This window comes from Manduca sexta, chromosome 28, assembly GCF_014839805.1.
Source record: "Manduca sexta isolate Smith_Timp_Sample1 chromosome 28, JHU_Msex_v1.0, whole genome shotgun sequence".
NCBI lineage: Eukaryota > Metazoa > Arthropoda > Insecta > Lepidoptera > Sphingidae > Manduca > Manduca sexta.
This window is the reverse complement of record NC_051142.1, coordinates 10,893,713-10,908,577: the sequence shown is the minus strand read 5'-3', so window position 1 is coordinate 10,908,577 and position 14,865 is coordinate 10,893,713. Positions and strand designations below refer to the sequence as shown.

The 14,865-nt window shown below is 35.4% G+C and overlaps 4 protein-coding genes and 1 long non-coding RNA gene across 5 annotated transcripts in view; 1 reads left to right on the top strand and 4 right to left on the bottom strand.

Moving 5' to 3' along the window:
• The window catches only part of LOC119191014, a 125,853-nt gene that overhangs the window by 48,971 nt on the left and 62,017 nt on the right, over positions 1 to 14,865 (top strand). The gene's annotated exons all lie outside the window — the stretch shown is intronic.
• On the bottom strand, positions 2,197 to 3,383 carry LOC115447015 (eukaryotic translation initiation factor 4B2). Its single transcript, XM_030173905.2, has 2 exons — positions 3,228 to 3,383; positions 2,197 to 2,866 (listed from the first exon to the last, which is right to left on the bottom strand). The coding sequence occupies exons 1-2, from the start codon at positions 3,276 to 3,278 to the stop codon at positions 2,537 to 2,539; spliced, it is 381 nt and encodes a 126-aa protein (XP_030029765.1). The 5' UTR covers positions 3,279 to 3,383; the 3' UTR covers positions 2,197 to 2,536.
• Positions 4,137 to 6,106, bottom strand: LOC119190957. The gene is made up of 2 exons (XR_005113311.1): positions 5,596 to 6,106; positions 4,137 to 4,388 (listed from the first exon to the last, which is right to left on the bottom strand). It is a non-coding gene; the product is annotated as an uncharacterized LOC119190957 (long non-coding RNA).
• LOC115447011 (mediator of RNA polymerase II transcription subunit 15) lies at positions 6,719 to 9,917 on the bottom strand. Its single transcript, XM_030173900.2, has 2 exons — positions 9,814 to 9,917; positions 6,719 to 9,275 (listed from the first exon to the last, which is right to left on the bottom strand). The coding sequence occupies exons 1-2, from the start codon at positions 9,862 to 9,864 to the stop codon at positions 6,807 to 6,809; spliced, it is 2,520 nt and encodes an 839-aa protein (XP_030029760.1). The 5' UTR covers positions 9,865 to 9,917; the 3' UTR covers positions 6,719 to 6,806.
• LOC115447014 (C-module-binding factor A) lies at positions 11,903 to 12,934 on the bottom strand. The gene is made up of 2 exons (XM_030173904.2): positions 12,826 to 12,934; positions 11,903 to 12,506 (listed from the first exon to the last, which is right to left on the bottom strand). The coding sequence occupies exons 1-2, from the start codon at positions 12,877 to 12,879 to the stop codon at positions 11,985 to 11,987; spliced, it is 576 nt and encodes a 191-aa protein (XP_030029764.1). The 5' UTR covers positions 12,880 to 12,934; the 3' UTR covers positions 11,903 to 11,984.

The window sequence follows — 14,865 nt, the reverse complement described above, 5'->3', positions numbered from 1 at the left end:
TTTCAAATACGTTCTTGATTCAGAATGTTTTTTCTAAGAAATCCAGCGATAGGCAGTGCCGTCGGAACTCGTGAGTGTTGCGAGACTGTACGGTTATCATATTAACAGCCTGCTGGAATTGGCACGCATGCTATACCACGACGCTACTAAGGCAGTCAGTATCGGCCTGGAATCAGGAATTTGGGAAAAGTGAGAATGACGAAAAGTGGTTGCACTAGTTATGCTCTTGGTCACCTCTTCGGGGATAAAAGGCGTGTGTGGATGTATGTGCGTGATAAAATTATATGTAAAATAAATAATTAATTTCTTTAACCGTAAGCGTAATTTAATAAATAAGCATCTATTATTTTCATGGAAAAGTCTAAGAATAAATGATAATAAATAAATTTCACTAACCTGCATGAGATAAATTATACAAATTTTGACTACACGCATCTTCTTATAATGCTTAATTAGGTATGAGGCATGATATAAAATATTTTTCTTTATATTACTTGTTATAATCAAAAATATATCCTCCAGATTAGGTTAGGGTGGGTTTACAAATATCGTTAAAATAATACGCAATATTTAAACAACTTTATATTTATAACAAATGGTGTTAAATTGTAGAAAAATACTAATAAATAGGGTAGTAATATGATTAACTTATGAGCAAGGTGGATCCGTTCGTATTATGAGGTTGATATCGTTTGATCCATCACAGTACGAGCCGCCTCCAGCTCCGTCACCTTGCAGGGTTATGGGCCCCGGGCCAAAAGAGGGATCATACTGAGACACTGGCACCGGATATGGTATATAGATAGGTCCGCCACAACCACCACCAAATCCGTCACCGCCTAAACTATTCATTAAAGCGTCACCCCAACTACCCCATCCTCCATATCCGCCACTGCCATCGCCAAAACCGCCATTACTAAAGCCGTTTCCTCCACCAAATCCACCATTACCACGACCACCGCAGCCGCCCCCGCATCCATTGCCACAGCCGCCGCCGCATCCTCCACCTAATCCATCGCCACAACCACATCGACCGCCGTTTCCACCACCGCACCCACCGCCGCATCCACCACCGCACCCACCGCCGTATCCACCACCACAGCCACCGCCGCATCCGCCACCACACCCACCGCCATATCCACCACCACAACCACCGCCGCATCCGCCACCACAACCACCGCCGCATCCGCCACCACAACCACCGCCGCATCCGCCACCACACCCGCCGCATCCACCATAACCACCTCCATAGCCTCCATAGCCCCCATAACCGCATCCACCAAAACCTCCACCTCCACATCTCCTATTCCTCAAAGCAAATATTAAGAAATACAGAAGGTGATGCCAATCGTTATCATCGTCTCCGTCTAGGAATATGGGTGGCATTCCACCTCCGAAGCCGGGGAAACCAAATCCCGGTCCGCCTGGGCCGGGGTAACCTCCAGAGCAGCCGGGGAAACCAGAGAAGTCCGGAACGGTCGGCGCGGGATCGGAGGCCACTGCATCAGATTGGATGAGAGGCTTAATTACTGCTGGTATGACGAATTGGGCGACCGGTGTGATGGTAGGAGCGACTGATACGGGTGAAACAGTCTGGCATGCTGACTGGCATATTGGTTGGCATTGCACCGTTTGGCATACAGGCTGGCAAGGCATGGCTGTTGCTGTATATGCTTGAATTGGCTGGCTTACATATGTTCCGCATTGTCCAAACGCCTGCCATGCCTGGAATGTAAAAATTTAACTATTATGTACACAATTTGAAAAAGGATTACGATTTTTGGAATTTACATTAAATAAGTTCCTTTTATTTAAATAAAAGTTTTTACTCAAATGGAGAATACAATTAAACAATATTTTAATATTATTTAAAGATAAAAGTTATAGGGTTGTACTGCCGTGTAAATTATACGTTAAATAGATAAATCTGATAAAAATACTTAAATATTATATTGAAGTAATTAGAGATAATAATAATATAAATACCTTTAAAAGCAGGACTATCGTTGAAAACGCCAAATGCGTCCCCATTTCAGCAAGTTATGAACTAATTATAATCGACATCCCTTTATATACTAGCTATTTCAAAATATATCGGTTACTGGGTAACTTTATGATGTAACTTAATATTTTTCAGGTAAAGCACGTAGTGTTAATGAGAAGTGTTTTAATATGTCCTTCGTAAAATAATTATAATATATTTCAATGTTGTTATTTAATACATAGTAAAAATACGGTTTTATGTAAGATACGCTGCTGTGTATTAAAAAATTATCCAATGAAATTTCTATTACATAAAAAATGTTGTTTCTATGAATACTTTGTATTAGCAAATAATACGTGCTTAATTTCCGTTCACTTTACTAATCGAATAGATACGACACGTGAGAGTATAAAATTAAAACAAAACAATTTATATTAAAATGTCGATATATTTTAGCCATTGTTTAAATAAAAATATATTTATAACCTTAGTAAAAATCTTTTGACTACTTATGACACCCACAGTAGGCTAGCCTTTATCAATCTCATATACTTATGATATTATAGGATTATTTATTGGTATAGGTATTGGATATGGGATTGGTATGGTTTGGCAGGATCCGCCCCCGCCGCCGCATCCACCGCAACCGCCACCGCAGCCACCACATCCGCCTCCGCACCCGCCCCATCCGCCACCAAATCCGCCACCGTAACCGCCCCATCCGCCCCAGCCGTCACAGAGCAGAAGGATTAGTAGAGGCAAAATGTGATGCCAGTCGTCATCGTCATCGTCTCTGATGATAATGGGGTATGGTTGTGGCGCCCCATAGCCGGGGTACATGGGAGGGCCGCAGCCCGCGTATTGTGCCTGGACTATGTACACCTGAGAAATGAACGTATTGGTTAACGCAATCTTCTTAAATAGCGCCTATTAGGTAACTAACGCGCTTTATCATAGAAGCTGTTTACAGGCATTTAAAAATAATTAAAATTAATAGAAACACAATAGCAGATCTCCCAATATTTTATGTTGCAATAACTAAGGGTGAATTGGGTGCTTATTGCAAGTAATTAAAAGTTTAATTTCCCGTACGCACTGGTGTATATTTACTGATAGATTCGAGATAAATTTGTTATTTCCATAACATTTAAGCATAGCTTGCTCGCCATTGTATCGCCAAAAGTTAGTTAATAGGTAAAAAATACTATTTTGGTTCAATCTTAATATCTATAATAAGTCTCACATTTAACTGCCCGAGTAATAACAAACCGACGATCCACAATCCCGAAGCCATTTCACGCACTTCATAATAAATGCAATTGCGGTTACTTTTATATAATTACTTGCACTTGTAATAATTTGGCAACCTGTGAAATAACCTTATCAGATGTTTAGTAAACGTTTTCATCTATAACAGGTCACGTATACTTTCGTAATATGTTGATATCGTGTTTATCTTTAGATTATCAGGCCATGGGCTAAAACGTTGGTATTTTGTATATTGTATCATAATATCTGGTCTATTTCCTAAATGTATTATGTCATAGAACATTTAATAGCCAAATAACTATCTTTATGATAGTGAAACTTATCTTCAACTATTGGAGATATGGTATTAGTGAGGACATATTGTACAATCTTTAGTGGTCTATCAATTATAATCTATAGCCATAAATTACTATAACAATAGGGTTTTTGCCTTATTTTCTTGATCTACGCGTAATTCTGTAGTACCAGTCGCCAGTAAAAACGCTTCGTGTAGTTCAGCTCTGTTCTCGTTGCAAAACATTCATTATAAGAAAAACTTATAAAATATCTATCTATATAAGGTTTATTTTGTTTTGTTAGCGAATTCTCATTCGCAGCATGCGGAGGAGTTTATTTCACTTAAAAAAGTAATCTTGGAACTGCTGCTTTTATTTAGATGGTTACACAAATATTCGAAAAAACATGTAATTCGTGTGACGTTATTTAGGTATGGTCCCTTATGTACCATTTACTTTATCGTTTTCGTGTTTAAACAATTCTTTTGTCATATACTTTAGCAGTATCTTTTACAGTTGATGTAGGAATGACTGTCAGTTGTGAAAAGCCCGATACTGTGATTTTGACAAAAATCGTAAGTGACCAAAAAAATAACAAAACACCATCATTTCAGGTATTATTTTTTTAATTTTCATAACATTACTTACATTATGCGATTTTATAAATAATTTATAAGTCCATAGAAACATTGAATCGGTTCAAAATACTATTGAGCAAGCAACACGAGTAGCAGGGGTAGTATTCTGTCAGCTGAATTACCGCTGGGCGGGAAGGGACCCACGGGGCCGCACGGCGACACGCACCCACACCCACAACCATTGCCGCAACAGCCGGAACCGCAGCAGTATGCTTCTGAAACCTGTTCAAATATATTTATAAAAATGTGTGACGTACATTAACTGTATTATTTTATTTTGCACATTATGTGTTAGGTGATAAAGTATGAATTTCTGATGTGTGGGTTGTGGTTTAATATGTGAACGAATGATTAAAGGTGTGAGTTTTCAGTTCCAAGATGGCAATAAGTTTGCTTTATTCTCTACGGCGATATAAAACGAGTTGTGGATGCACTAGTGTTGTTCGGTTTTAATTCCGAGACCAAAATAAAGAATAAAAAACAAGGATGAACGTAACACAACAAATTAACTAATCAATGTTAAATGCTTTCTAATGGCGATGCCGCTCTGGATAGTTTTAATGGGTTTTACTTATATTCAGATATACGGAAGGTGGCAGAGAAGAAATTGGTAAAATATATAAAACTCTGTAGTCTTAACAAACCAACAACCTCAATAATTAATAATGAAAAATAAATAAAGTTCCTGTAATACATAGATAAAAGTTTTCATAAATATCATTTGTTATTATTTTTTACCGCGAAAGTAATGCTTGCATATCATTTATAATTGTCTCATTGCATTCTGTACGATATGGAAGCGAAACGAAACAATTTTTCGTACAGTCCTCCTTTAAAGCAACTGAGCAAAGTTTCGTTTTGTCACGAATATGCTCGTTAAAATGATTTAGTGCAAACAACTTAATATCTATTGTTATACGAAGTGCCTATTAAATGTGGTGTTTAATAATTCTGAAAAAGTAACTCATGTTTTAATTGTATAAGGGTTGCGAACTGCTACTAACAATATAGTAATTAATTGTATGCTAGGAAAGTATGTTTTAGGTGAACAGAAACAGTTAGTTTTTGCTTTGAAAATTACAGCAATAAAGTGTATTTGTACTCCAAGAATGAGTAATATGCACTGCTATGGTTGTATTTTAGGTAATTTTTATTTTGCCTGTATGGATAATAGTAACTTAAAATTGACTATAAATAATTCATCAGTCTATGTATATCCTCTTCGTTATATATATAGGGCCGTTGTAACATTGCAATAGTAATAGAAACCATATACTTGTCTTCTTGAAAACAACAATTTACCTTAAGTTATGCATACTAGTACTAAAGTGCATAAAATCATAAAATCAGAAAGCTAAAACCGGGATTTTTGATCTTCATTTTGTTACAGTAGATATCTAGAAATACACAGTAATAACAAGTAACTTACTCCTAGAAGAGCGAGGACTACAAACAACAGGATCCACTTAGTCGACATCATTTTGTTTTGTTATGATGTTGACACTAGCAGCTGTCTAATATATACAAACTGATTATCGATTCCCTTTGTTGCATTTACACAGTTTTGATATCTTACGTCTTGCCGTCGTCATTAGACGAATAAATAAATTCAGATAACTCACATCTAAGTGACGTGAAAAGGTACGTCATATAGCCTTTGCGTTTCATCACAATGAAGAACGTAGAATTTGTTATCTTGCCAATGTATGGCTTTGTCCTTCTTAATTTTAACATTCAAAAATATCTAAATATGTAAAATGTTGATTGGACAGCTTCTTTGTCCTGCTTGTAGTATTATGCATGGTAATATAAAGATAAGAGATAAAACCAGCCTTCTTTGTAGATAATTAAATTGGTTAAAATATCATCTTCCTTTCACAGACCTCAACGCGATAGTTATAGCAAAAAAAAAACAGGAAAAAATAACATACGGAATAAAACCTCTGCATTGCTTGTAGATGATATTCTATTCTGAAGGACTAGTTGGATAGTACATTAATTATCTGGAAAACCCAGGTACACAGTACTCAAAGGATGAAAAGAAACAAAGTTTTGCAATTTTAAGATAAGCAAACTGATTGAATTGTTATTTATTTAAAAGCAAATGTTTTGTATATTGATAACGAAATACTTTAAAGTGTCGATTTATTTGGACTTTTATATTAATGTAAGTTTAATTTTTCCTTCCTCGTTGAGTTCTATTTATCCAGGGAACGGTAGTAATGGAATGATCGAAATGATCATCGGAGATTATCGGAACAAAAGCTTCCATATTAGAAGAGGCAGCCCATCGAGGAGATGTGACACAATGAAGCATATTCAAATTTTTTATTCATTCAAATTCAAATAATACATAAATCATAATGGTTTTTCATTTACCCAATATTATGGCTGTCATCGTTAGAAATTACTTGGATTTGTTCTAACCATCCTGATGGATGGTTATGATGGGATGATTTCCGTCATAACCATTGACTGAAGGATACGCTCAATTTTCGCTTAAAATCATTATTGAAAAAAGAAAATTTTAATGAAGGTAATAAAACGTCACATTATTATAAAACATATAAATATATTCAATAAATATTACAAATAAAATAAGTTACAGTATATAAATTAAATATATTATTATACGCAATGTTATTCTTCATTATCTTCGTCGTCGACATATTCTGAATCGTCATCAGAATCTTCAAGACTATCGTTATCTATAAGATTTTTTATATTGTCTTTTGGATCAGATACATTATCGGATCGACTGGGTCTGAAAAGCTCTCCAGGCTCGATGCCAACTCCAGGCAAGAACGACGGTTCACTTGGAAGCGGGCCATAGTTCTTCTGGTTGGAATAACCGCCATGCACTGTAGGTTCATGGTTATTCTTATTCATACAGTTGCAGTTATGGCAACCGCAACTTCGCTCCTTTAATATGTTGATTAACAAAGGAACCAGTGACTTCAGGCTTGAGGATTTCGACTGCTTTGCCGGTGGCGGTGGTGATATAACAGGAGACACAGTTAAATAAGGTTGAGAAGATTCTGATTGTACAGGTGGCAAAAGAATGGAGTACGCTGGACTTTGAAGAGGAATGATTGACGGTTGATTAGACGTCATGACTATTGGGTGGCTTTGAACTGTGCTCACGGTATGCATTGATGGCACAGATTGAGTTTGCACGGTCGATATTGTCGGTTGATTTTGAATAGACATTAATTGATTCTGTGGCGTCATTGAAGATTGGAATTGAGTCGATGTTGACGCCGGTGGATTCTGGAACGCAGTAAATGTTTGCGTTTGTGGCAACACAATTGGTTGACTAGGTATTGATGTCTGCAATTGATGATTTTGATTCAGTATTGTTGCTGGAATTTGTGTTTGAATTGGTATTTGATTTGATACTGAGGTAAGTGTTGGTTGAGTTTGAATATTCATATTGTGGCCTGGTGTTGGTAAAAATAATGGTTGATTTTGGGCTGATGAGAAAATTTGGGGATTTTGAACTGCAATTGTTGGTTGACTTTGTATTGACATAATATTCTGGTTTTGAACGCGATCTGGCATTAAAAATGTTGGTTGATTTTGTACGGTCAGTGTTGGTGAACTGAAAGATGCAGAAACAGGAGGTTGAATCTGCACTGGAACATTTAGTGGTTGATTCTGAATCGATGAAAATATAGCTTGGTTCTCTATAGAAGGAAGTGAAGGTTGATGACGAATCTCCGAAAGTATTGGCTGAGTGTGGATCGACGGAAGTATCGGCGGAGTCTGAATTGTCGAAACAGGAATTTGCGGTGGCATTGCCAATGATGGAGTTTTTGGCAATGTTTGCAATAAACTATTCTGTAATGCTAGTGACGGTTGATTAATCGGAGAAATAATTGAAGGGCTCTGTAAAGTATTCAAGAGGTTTTGCCCGGGAGATAATGTTGGATTTTGAAACATGAAAGTTGAATGCGATTGTAGTGGCATTTGATTCGGCGTGATCAAGGGAGGTTGTGTGTGAAGAGAATTAAAATTAACTGAAGGTAACTGATTTATGGTTGCACTCAGTTTGGGACAATTTTGCGTGGACATATTGGGGATTATAGGTTGACTTTGTTGAAAGCTCATAGGGTTTGCAGTAATTTGGTTAACTCCACATTGTGGTGGGGTTATTTTCAATTCTGGGACACTAGGTGCAACCTGGCTTTGCAATAACGCACTTGATTTCTGGTCTACGACTGGCACAAATTTTAAAGAAGTGAATTGTATTGTAGGAATATTTTTTGTAGTCGAGGCTGTCCCAGTATTTGTTTGTGATGTAGACAGTTTAACATTTGGTAAAGATGCTATGTTTAATTCAGAGTTTGATCCATGTAACGGTAAATTTGCTGTTTGTAAATTAATTTGCGCTAAGCTTTGTGGTTGCTGCACATTGACGGATTGAACTTTGTTAGGCGAAAACATATTTAACGATTGATGATTTGTTTGCAAGTTAACTGGTAGCAATACTTGCTGCTGTAAAGCCGGTTGCAATGCTTGCTGTTGTTGCAACGCTTGTTGTTGCTGTATAGCCTGCTGTTGCAGAGCCTGTTGTTGTTGCAGAGCTTGTTGTTGTTGCATAGCCCGTTGTTGTTGCAAAACCTGTTGTTGTTGCATAGTCTGTTGCTGTTGCAGAACCTGTTGTTGCTGCAAAGCTTGTTGTTGTTGCATAGCTTGTTGTTGTTGCAGAGCTTGTTGTTGTTGTTGTTTCATTAACACCTGTTGTTGTTGTAAAGCTTGCTGCTCTTGTAAAGCTTGTTGCAGTTGAAAAGCTTGTTGTTGTTGTAAAGCTTTCTGTTGCTGTGTGGTCTGCTGTTGATGATGAGCCTCTTGCTGCGACATTTGCTGTTGTTGAATAACGTCATGTTGAAGCGCCTGGTGTTGTTGTAAAGCTTGTTGAAACTGTAAAGCCTGTTGCTGCTGCCAAGCTTGTTGTTGTTGTAGTTTTGTCTGTTGCAAATTTGGCGATTGTGCATTTGTAGTCACTTGATTGGGATTTTGAATTTGCACCTTTTGCACCCCTTGTATGTTTGGAACTATATGAAGTCCTAGGTTTTGGACCTCTAAGCCTTGCTGGCTATATGTACCCTGAAAAATTAAGATACGTTGATTAAGAATCAGTTTTGTACCTAGTATAAAACTATTTATTTATGAGTTGAGCGAAACTGAAAAACGAAAAAAACGAAAAAAAAAACTATCGAGTGTGGTGTCCTATGGTGATAGGCTCGCCTCCGTTCATATCATGAGAGCCATATTATCAAAGGTTATCCTTTGCGAAAAGTGGGTACACAGGTTACACCTCCGCTTAAACCTTTGGAGATTTACACGATAGCTTATGTATTTGTAGATTAATAAGGTTATGTAGTATTTATCGATCTATACGGGCTTCATTGCTGTCATTACTGGACCATGGCCATCCCATATTACAAAGAAATATTTTTTGGTGAAGGTAAGTTAATTTTTTAACCGCACTATATGACATAACAATTCACTCCCGATATTGGCAATAACCGGAAGCAACTTGTAATACTTCCGGACACAGATACGAGTACTAAGCTTATCCTTCTGTCTCGTGATTACGTCACTGCGGAACAATCGATACAAATACACAATCACAACACATCACCTTAAGATAAAAAAGTAAAATAAAAATTCCGAGAAGTCTGGCTACCGCCATGCTGAATCGTAAACTGCTGCCACACCGTTTCCTCTCTTATATATTAATTATCTTTTAAAATCATAATGTGATATATCGTATGTACGCTTATCTCGTGTTTTTGTTATCGTGTCACGTCTGTTCGTTGGAAACGTAATGTATGATGAATAAAGATAAGGGCTCAGTTACCAATATTGAGACATCGATGTTTATCTTAATCCGTTTATTGATTTTGTACGAATATGTTTTTGATTTGTATATTTGATTGAATTAGGATTAAATATTTATTTGCTTATCTTAAATCTACGCCAATATAAAATATCTATAAGTTTAATCAAAAACTCTCTGTAATAAATAATGATATCTTAGTGTAACATCGTTTTTACTGTAAAATAGGAATTCTATAAGTATTTATATATTTTTTAAAGTTAGTACAGATTATTGAACAGATATTATTACTCAACATTTGAAAGTTTTTTTTTTATTATTAAAAACATCTACTTAAATTGTAATTGTAAATGTACTAAAATAAGATAGGCCACAAGTAGAAAAACTACTTATAGATATTAGGCAGATTTTTTCTAAACCATATTCCATGACCTGCTGTGTTGCAAAAAATAATCTAAGTATACTTTTAAAATTATTGACTACTAATAAATTGATATTCTTTAATAAAGTTTAAAAAGAAAATTTCATATCAATTATGTTTACATAAGGCTCCAACACACCGAAGCGAACAGTTTATCAGCGAATAAGTAATATCGAAAAAACGTTTAGTAAACATATCTACAGGATATAAAATATTATAACACTTTACCGCTAATTTACCTCTGCCTTTATTGTTTATAATTTTAAGTATAGTATTTATTGGTATACAATAAAGCTGTCAATAAATAAATAAGTGCATAATCAATATATACAACTCCATCGCTATTTCTAATCGCTATGATTTGACCATGGTTTTAAAGAGTCTGATAATACTTTTACTATTGCTATCATAACTGAAATATTTATTCTGTGTGACTAACCCTAACTTTGTATTATTCAATGAATACTTTGATCAATTGTTCAGTATTAAGGTGAATAGCATTCGACAAATGATGTCTGTGTTAATGATGTGGTTCGGGTTTTACGATACGTTTTGTAAGTTGAGTCATTTGAGATGACGTATATTTTTGTTTTAGACTAGCATTATATGAATATTTGTGTATTTTAGTTGCAGTTTACCCGAAATAATATGCAATTTCAGTCCCACATTTTTTGTAAGCGACGGATTAAACTGGAGCGGCCTGGTTATTTCGTATATCGCTTACTTTTAGTCTGAACAATGTTATTATTAAACTTAAAGTCTTAATGTTTGAAGTCTTAACTTGCCATTTTTGCTATTAAAACTATTTCTTTCATTAAAATAATTAATAGAGAGGAAAAAAAGATTATTAAAACAGAACTCGTGTTTCTCAAGCTGAATATGCTTAACGACAATGCTAAAATAAAATGAAGGGAAAATTTTAAAGTAAACAAACTGCCGGAAGTCGCTAGGAATCAACTTCTTAATACGTATAATTGGATTTGTCTCGCTACAAGCTGTAATGTTGGCAACCGGCAGCACATAGCATATTAAATTCATTTTAAGTCCGTTACTTTAGCTTAGTACATAAAGCTGAGAATATTATACAGTACACATTTAAGGTACATATTATATATAATGGGTCAAAGGAAAAATTTGTTATTTTTGTTAAAATTTAAGTTTACATAGTTTGCTGTTTGCACTATTCGAGCTACACTAATTTTTAATCAAGCTTAGGTTACGATCTCCAACCCGCGTAAGGTCAAATCTCACGCAAAATTTTTAGAACATGTATATATAAAAACAACAATTAAATTATTATTATAAAAAAATCCAAACACTTCAAAATTCGTTTAATTGTAATTATTTTAACAATAAATATGGTCGCAGTACAGACATGTATGTAGTTGTATTAATAACAATATTCGCGATTCTCTTTGTATATTATAATAACCTGATATTTATTTGGAGTATAAAAAGTAAAACACAAAATATATTACAACATCTTTAATTATAACCATATTAACAAAGTTTCTATTAGGAACCATAACAACCCGTATCACATTCATCTTTTTCATTGCCTTCTACCTCTCCCGCTTGCAGCACTGCTACTGCTTGCACTGCTAGCACTACTAGCACTACTAGCACTAGAACCAGATTTATTGTGAGAAGTATTCTTATTGTTATTCTTATTATGTGCATTGGCATTAGTGTTTGTGTTCTCATCTGTATCTGTTATAACATTTATAACTTGTTCTGATTTAGTTTTTGCTGAACCCCCTCCTCCTCCCCCGCCGCCTCCTGCTGATGTCTCACTGGCTTTCCCATCATCATTATCCTCGTTGTCAGGCTGGTATCTCCTGATTATCGGATTGTTGGTAGGGATGGGTATAGGAAAAGGAACTGGAATACTTTTACTGTTATTGTTACAATTGCAACAGTTGCAGCAACCGCAGCCACAGCCGAAGCCTCTCCCTCTTGCAGCTAAAAGAAGAATTGCTAAAATAATGCCGATGTCGTCATCATTTTTATTACTGGAGTAAGCTATTGGTGCTCCATATCCTGGAATGACGGCCTGTGATGTGACTTCAGGAGTCTGTAACAAAGATTAAGTCCTATTAATATTACGAAATACAATATTGTAAATCTGTTTGAACGTTTGCTATAGATTATACTAGAAGTATTGGAATACTTCATTACCATAATATTATGATCGACGATTATCGTGGAATAACGCAAATAGGGATTTTGAATAAATATAGCAAAAGAAATCCAAGCCCAATGAAAGGTCTGACTTAAAAGAATCCCGTGGGCTATACGGAAAAATCAGGTATGACTTGAAACCCGCTTTAATGTAGAGCCCATATTAACCGGTTTTCAAACTAAAACTATTTTTAAAATCAAGCAAAACTCACCTCAAAACTAAGTAAAACGAATACTAAAATCGGACAAATAATCAGGAAATTCATGTCTGTACTTGAACTTATCTCTCAATCGTATCTAGGTGAATAATCTCGCGCCGACAAAAATACGTTTTATATTAGAATAAGATTACATCATGTGTTATCAGAAATTATCAGGAATTCTCGAAGATGTATGACCAATCTCATGTTAGGAGATATGTCTTTTATCGGACATGTAATTGTGACAGTAATCACTTCTGTGGTACGCAATTGAGATAACCAACTTTTTAAAACATTTCTCTTGTTAATATTCGTATGGTTTTTTGGTCAGCGCGGCGCGGCTTGCCTTGTATCACTGAAAATAGACTTTAAATATCTACCTTTAGATTTGAATGTTGTTATATGTAATATAATCATCATCATCATCTCAGCCACAGGAAGTCCACTGCTGAACATAGGCCTCCCCCAAGGATCTCCACGTCGACCTGTTGGGAGCGGCCAGCATCCAGCGACTTCCTGCGACCTTAGCCAGGTCGTCCGTCCACCTTGTGGGCGGGCGTATTTTCCATATGTAATATAATGCAAAATTAAAAATAAATATCTGGAATAAACATGCCAGTTTAATTTTATCTGAACAAAAAATAATTTATCTACATCAGCGTAACGTTAACAGGCTAGTGTACGAATGGCAACGGTTGGCGCAATGCGTCTATTCCACTATACACATTTAACACACAATTCGCGAATATTTCATATGTTATTTCCAATAAAAATTCTTGTCAAAGCATTACTTTACAGATAAAGTTGTACTCCACGTAATTAATCAATATAAAATCTGAGATCTTTGCAACGGAGCGTGAACAACAATCCAACCGACATAATTACTGCAACTGCATTAACTACTGCATTCAAAACATCTGTTTATTGTTTACGATGCGTATGTTTTGCTTTTTTTCCTTATTCCTTTTTAACCTGGTAAATGAGAAATTAATTCCTCATGTATTGTAATTAACTCAATATTATGTAACAATCACATGTGTGTATGTAAATGCTCATACATAAAAGATTGCTGATACAGTGCCCACATACATCTGGTGTTGGTAAAATTAACAATGCAAAAATACAGACTTGGGCAATGGAATTTTTTAAACCTTATGTTTAATACCTACTCAGAATTATTAATATACTTATAAGATGAATAAAAATCTTCATGCTACGAAATGAATTATGAAAAAATACTCAACAAAATAAGCAGAACAATAAAAAATAATTATAATTTTATCGCCAAAAACCGTGGTTTCTACCATGTTTTCTTACTTAGGTAAACCACAAAAAGAGAGAATGCGCATTAATAATTTACTTTTACATAGAACTGAAGGTCGTATCGCGTTTACGAGTGACGTTTCAGGACGTCTGGAAGACGTGGGACTACAAAATTCTACGCATCCTTTACATACATTACACAATTGGATGAATGCTGAATGAATAAAAACATAGCTTATGGAATGTGTCGATGCTGCATTTAAATAAAACTTTTTATATTGCAAAATTATTATTAGATAAGTACCCGAGACGAGATAATTCATTGCAGTCCAATTTCGAAAGAGACGATGATCCTCTTTGGGATGATTGATGACCCTCGACAGACCTAAAAGAATGCACTCTAAACAACGATGATGCAAAATTTAAAACGGAACTCTTTTGCCAGTACTTTAAATCATTTAAAAAATGAATTGCCAGAAACGAATCTCCGTAACAGGTGTCAGACACGCAAGAAATGTAAATGAGATAGACATCCTAGTGTCAGAGACAGATAGCTTATCCATTTCGTCCGAGATCACAGAAGACGGGAGACTAGATTGATGGCAGCTTTTATTAAAACCAATGGAAACTATTTTTGTTTTGAACAGGAGTTTTCAATGGCCCAGTTTCAGCATATTTAAACGGATTCAAAATTAAACCCAATTTGAGGCTGATTACGTTAGAAAAAATATGTGTGTATAAATTGTTATTATATTTAATGACATACATAAATAAGTATACGAATTATTC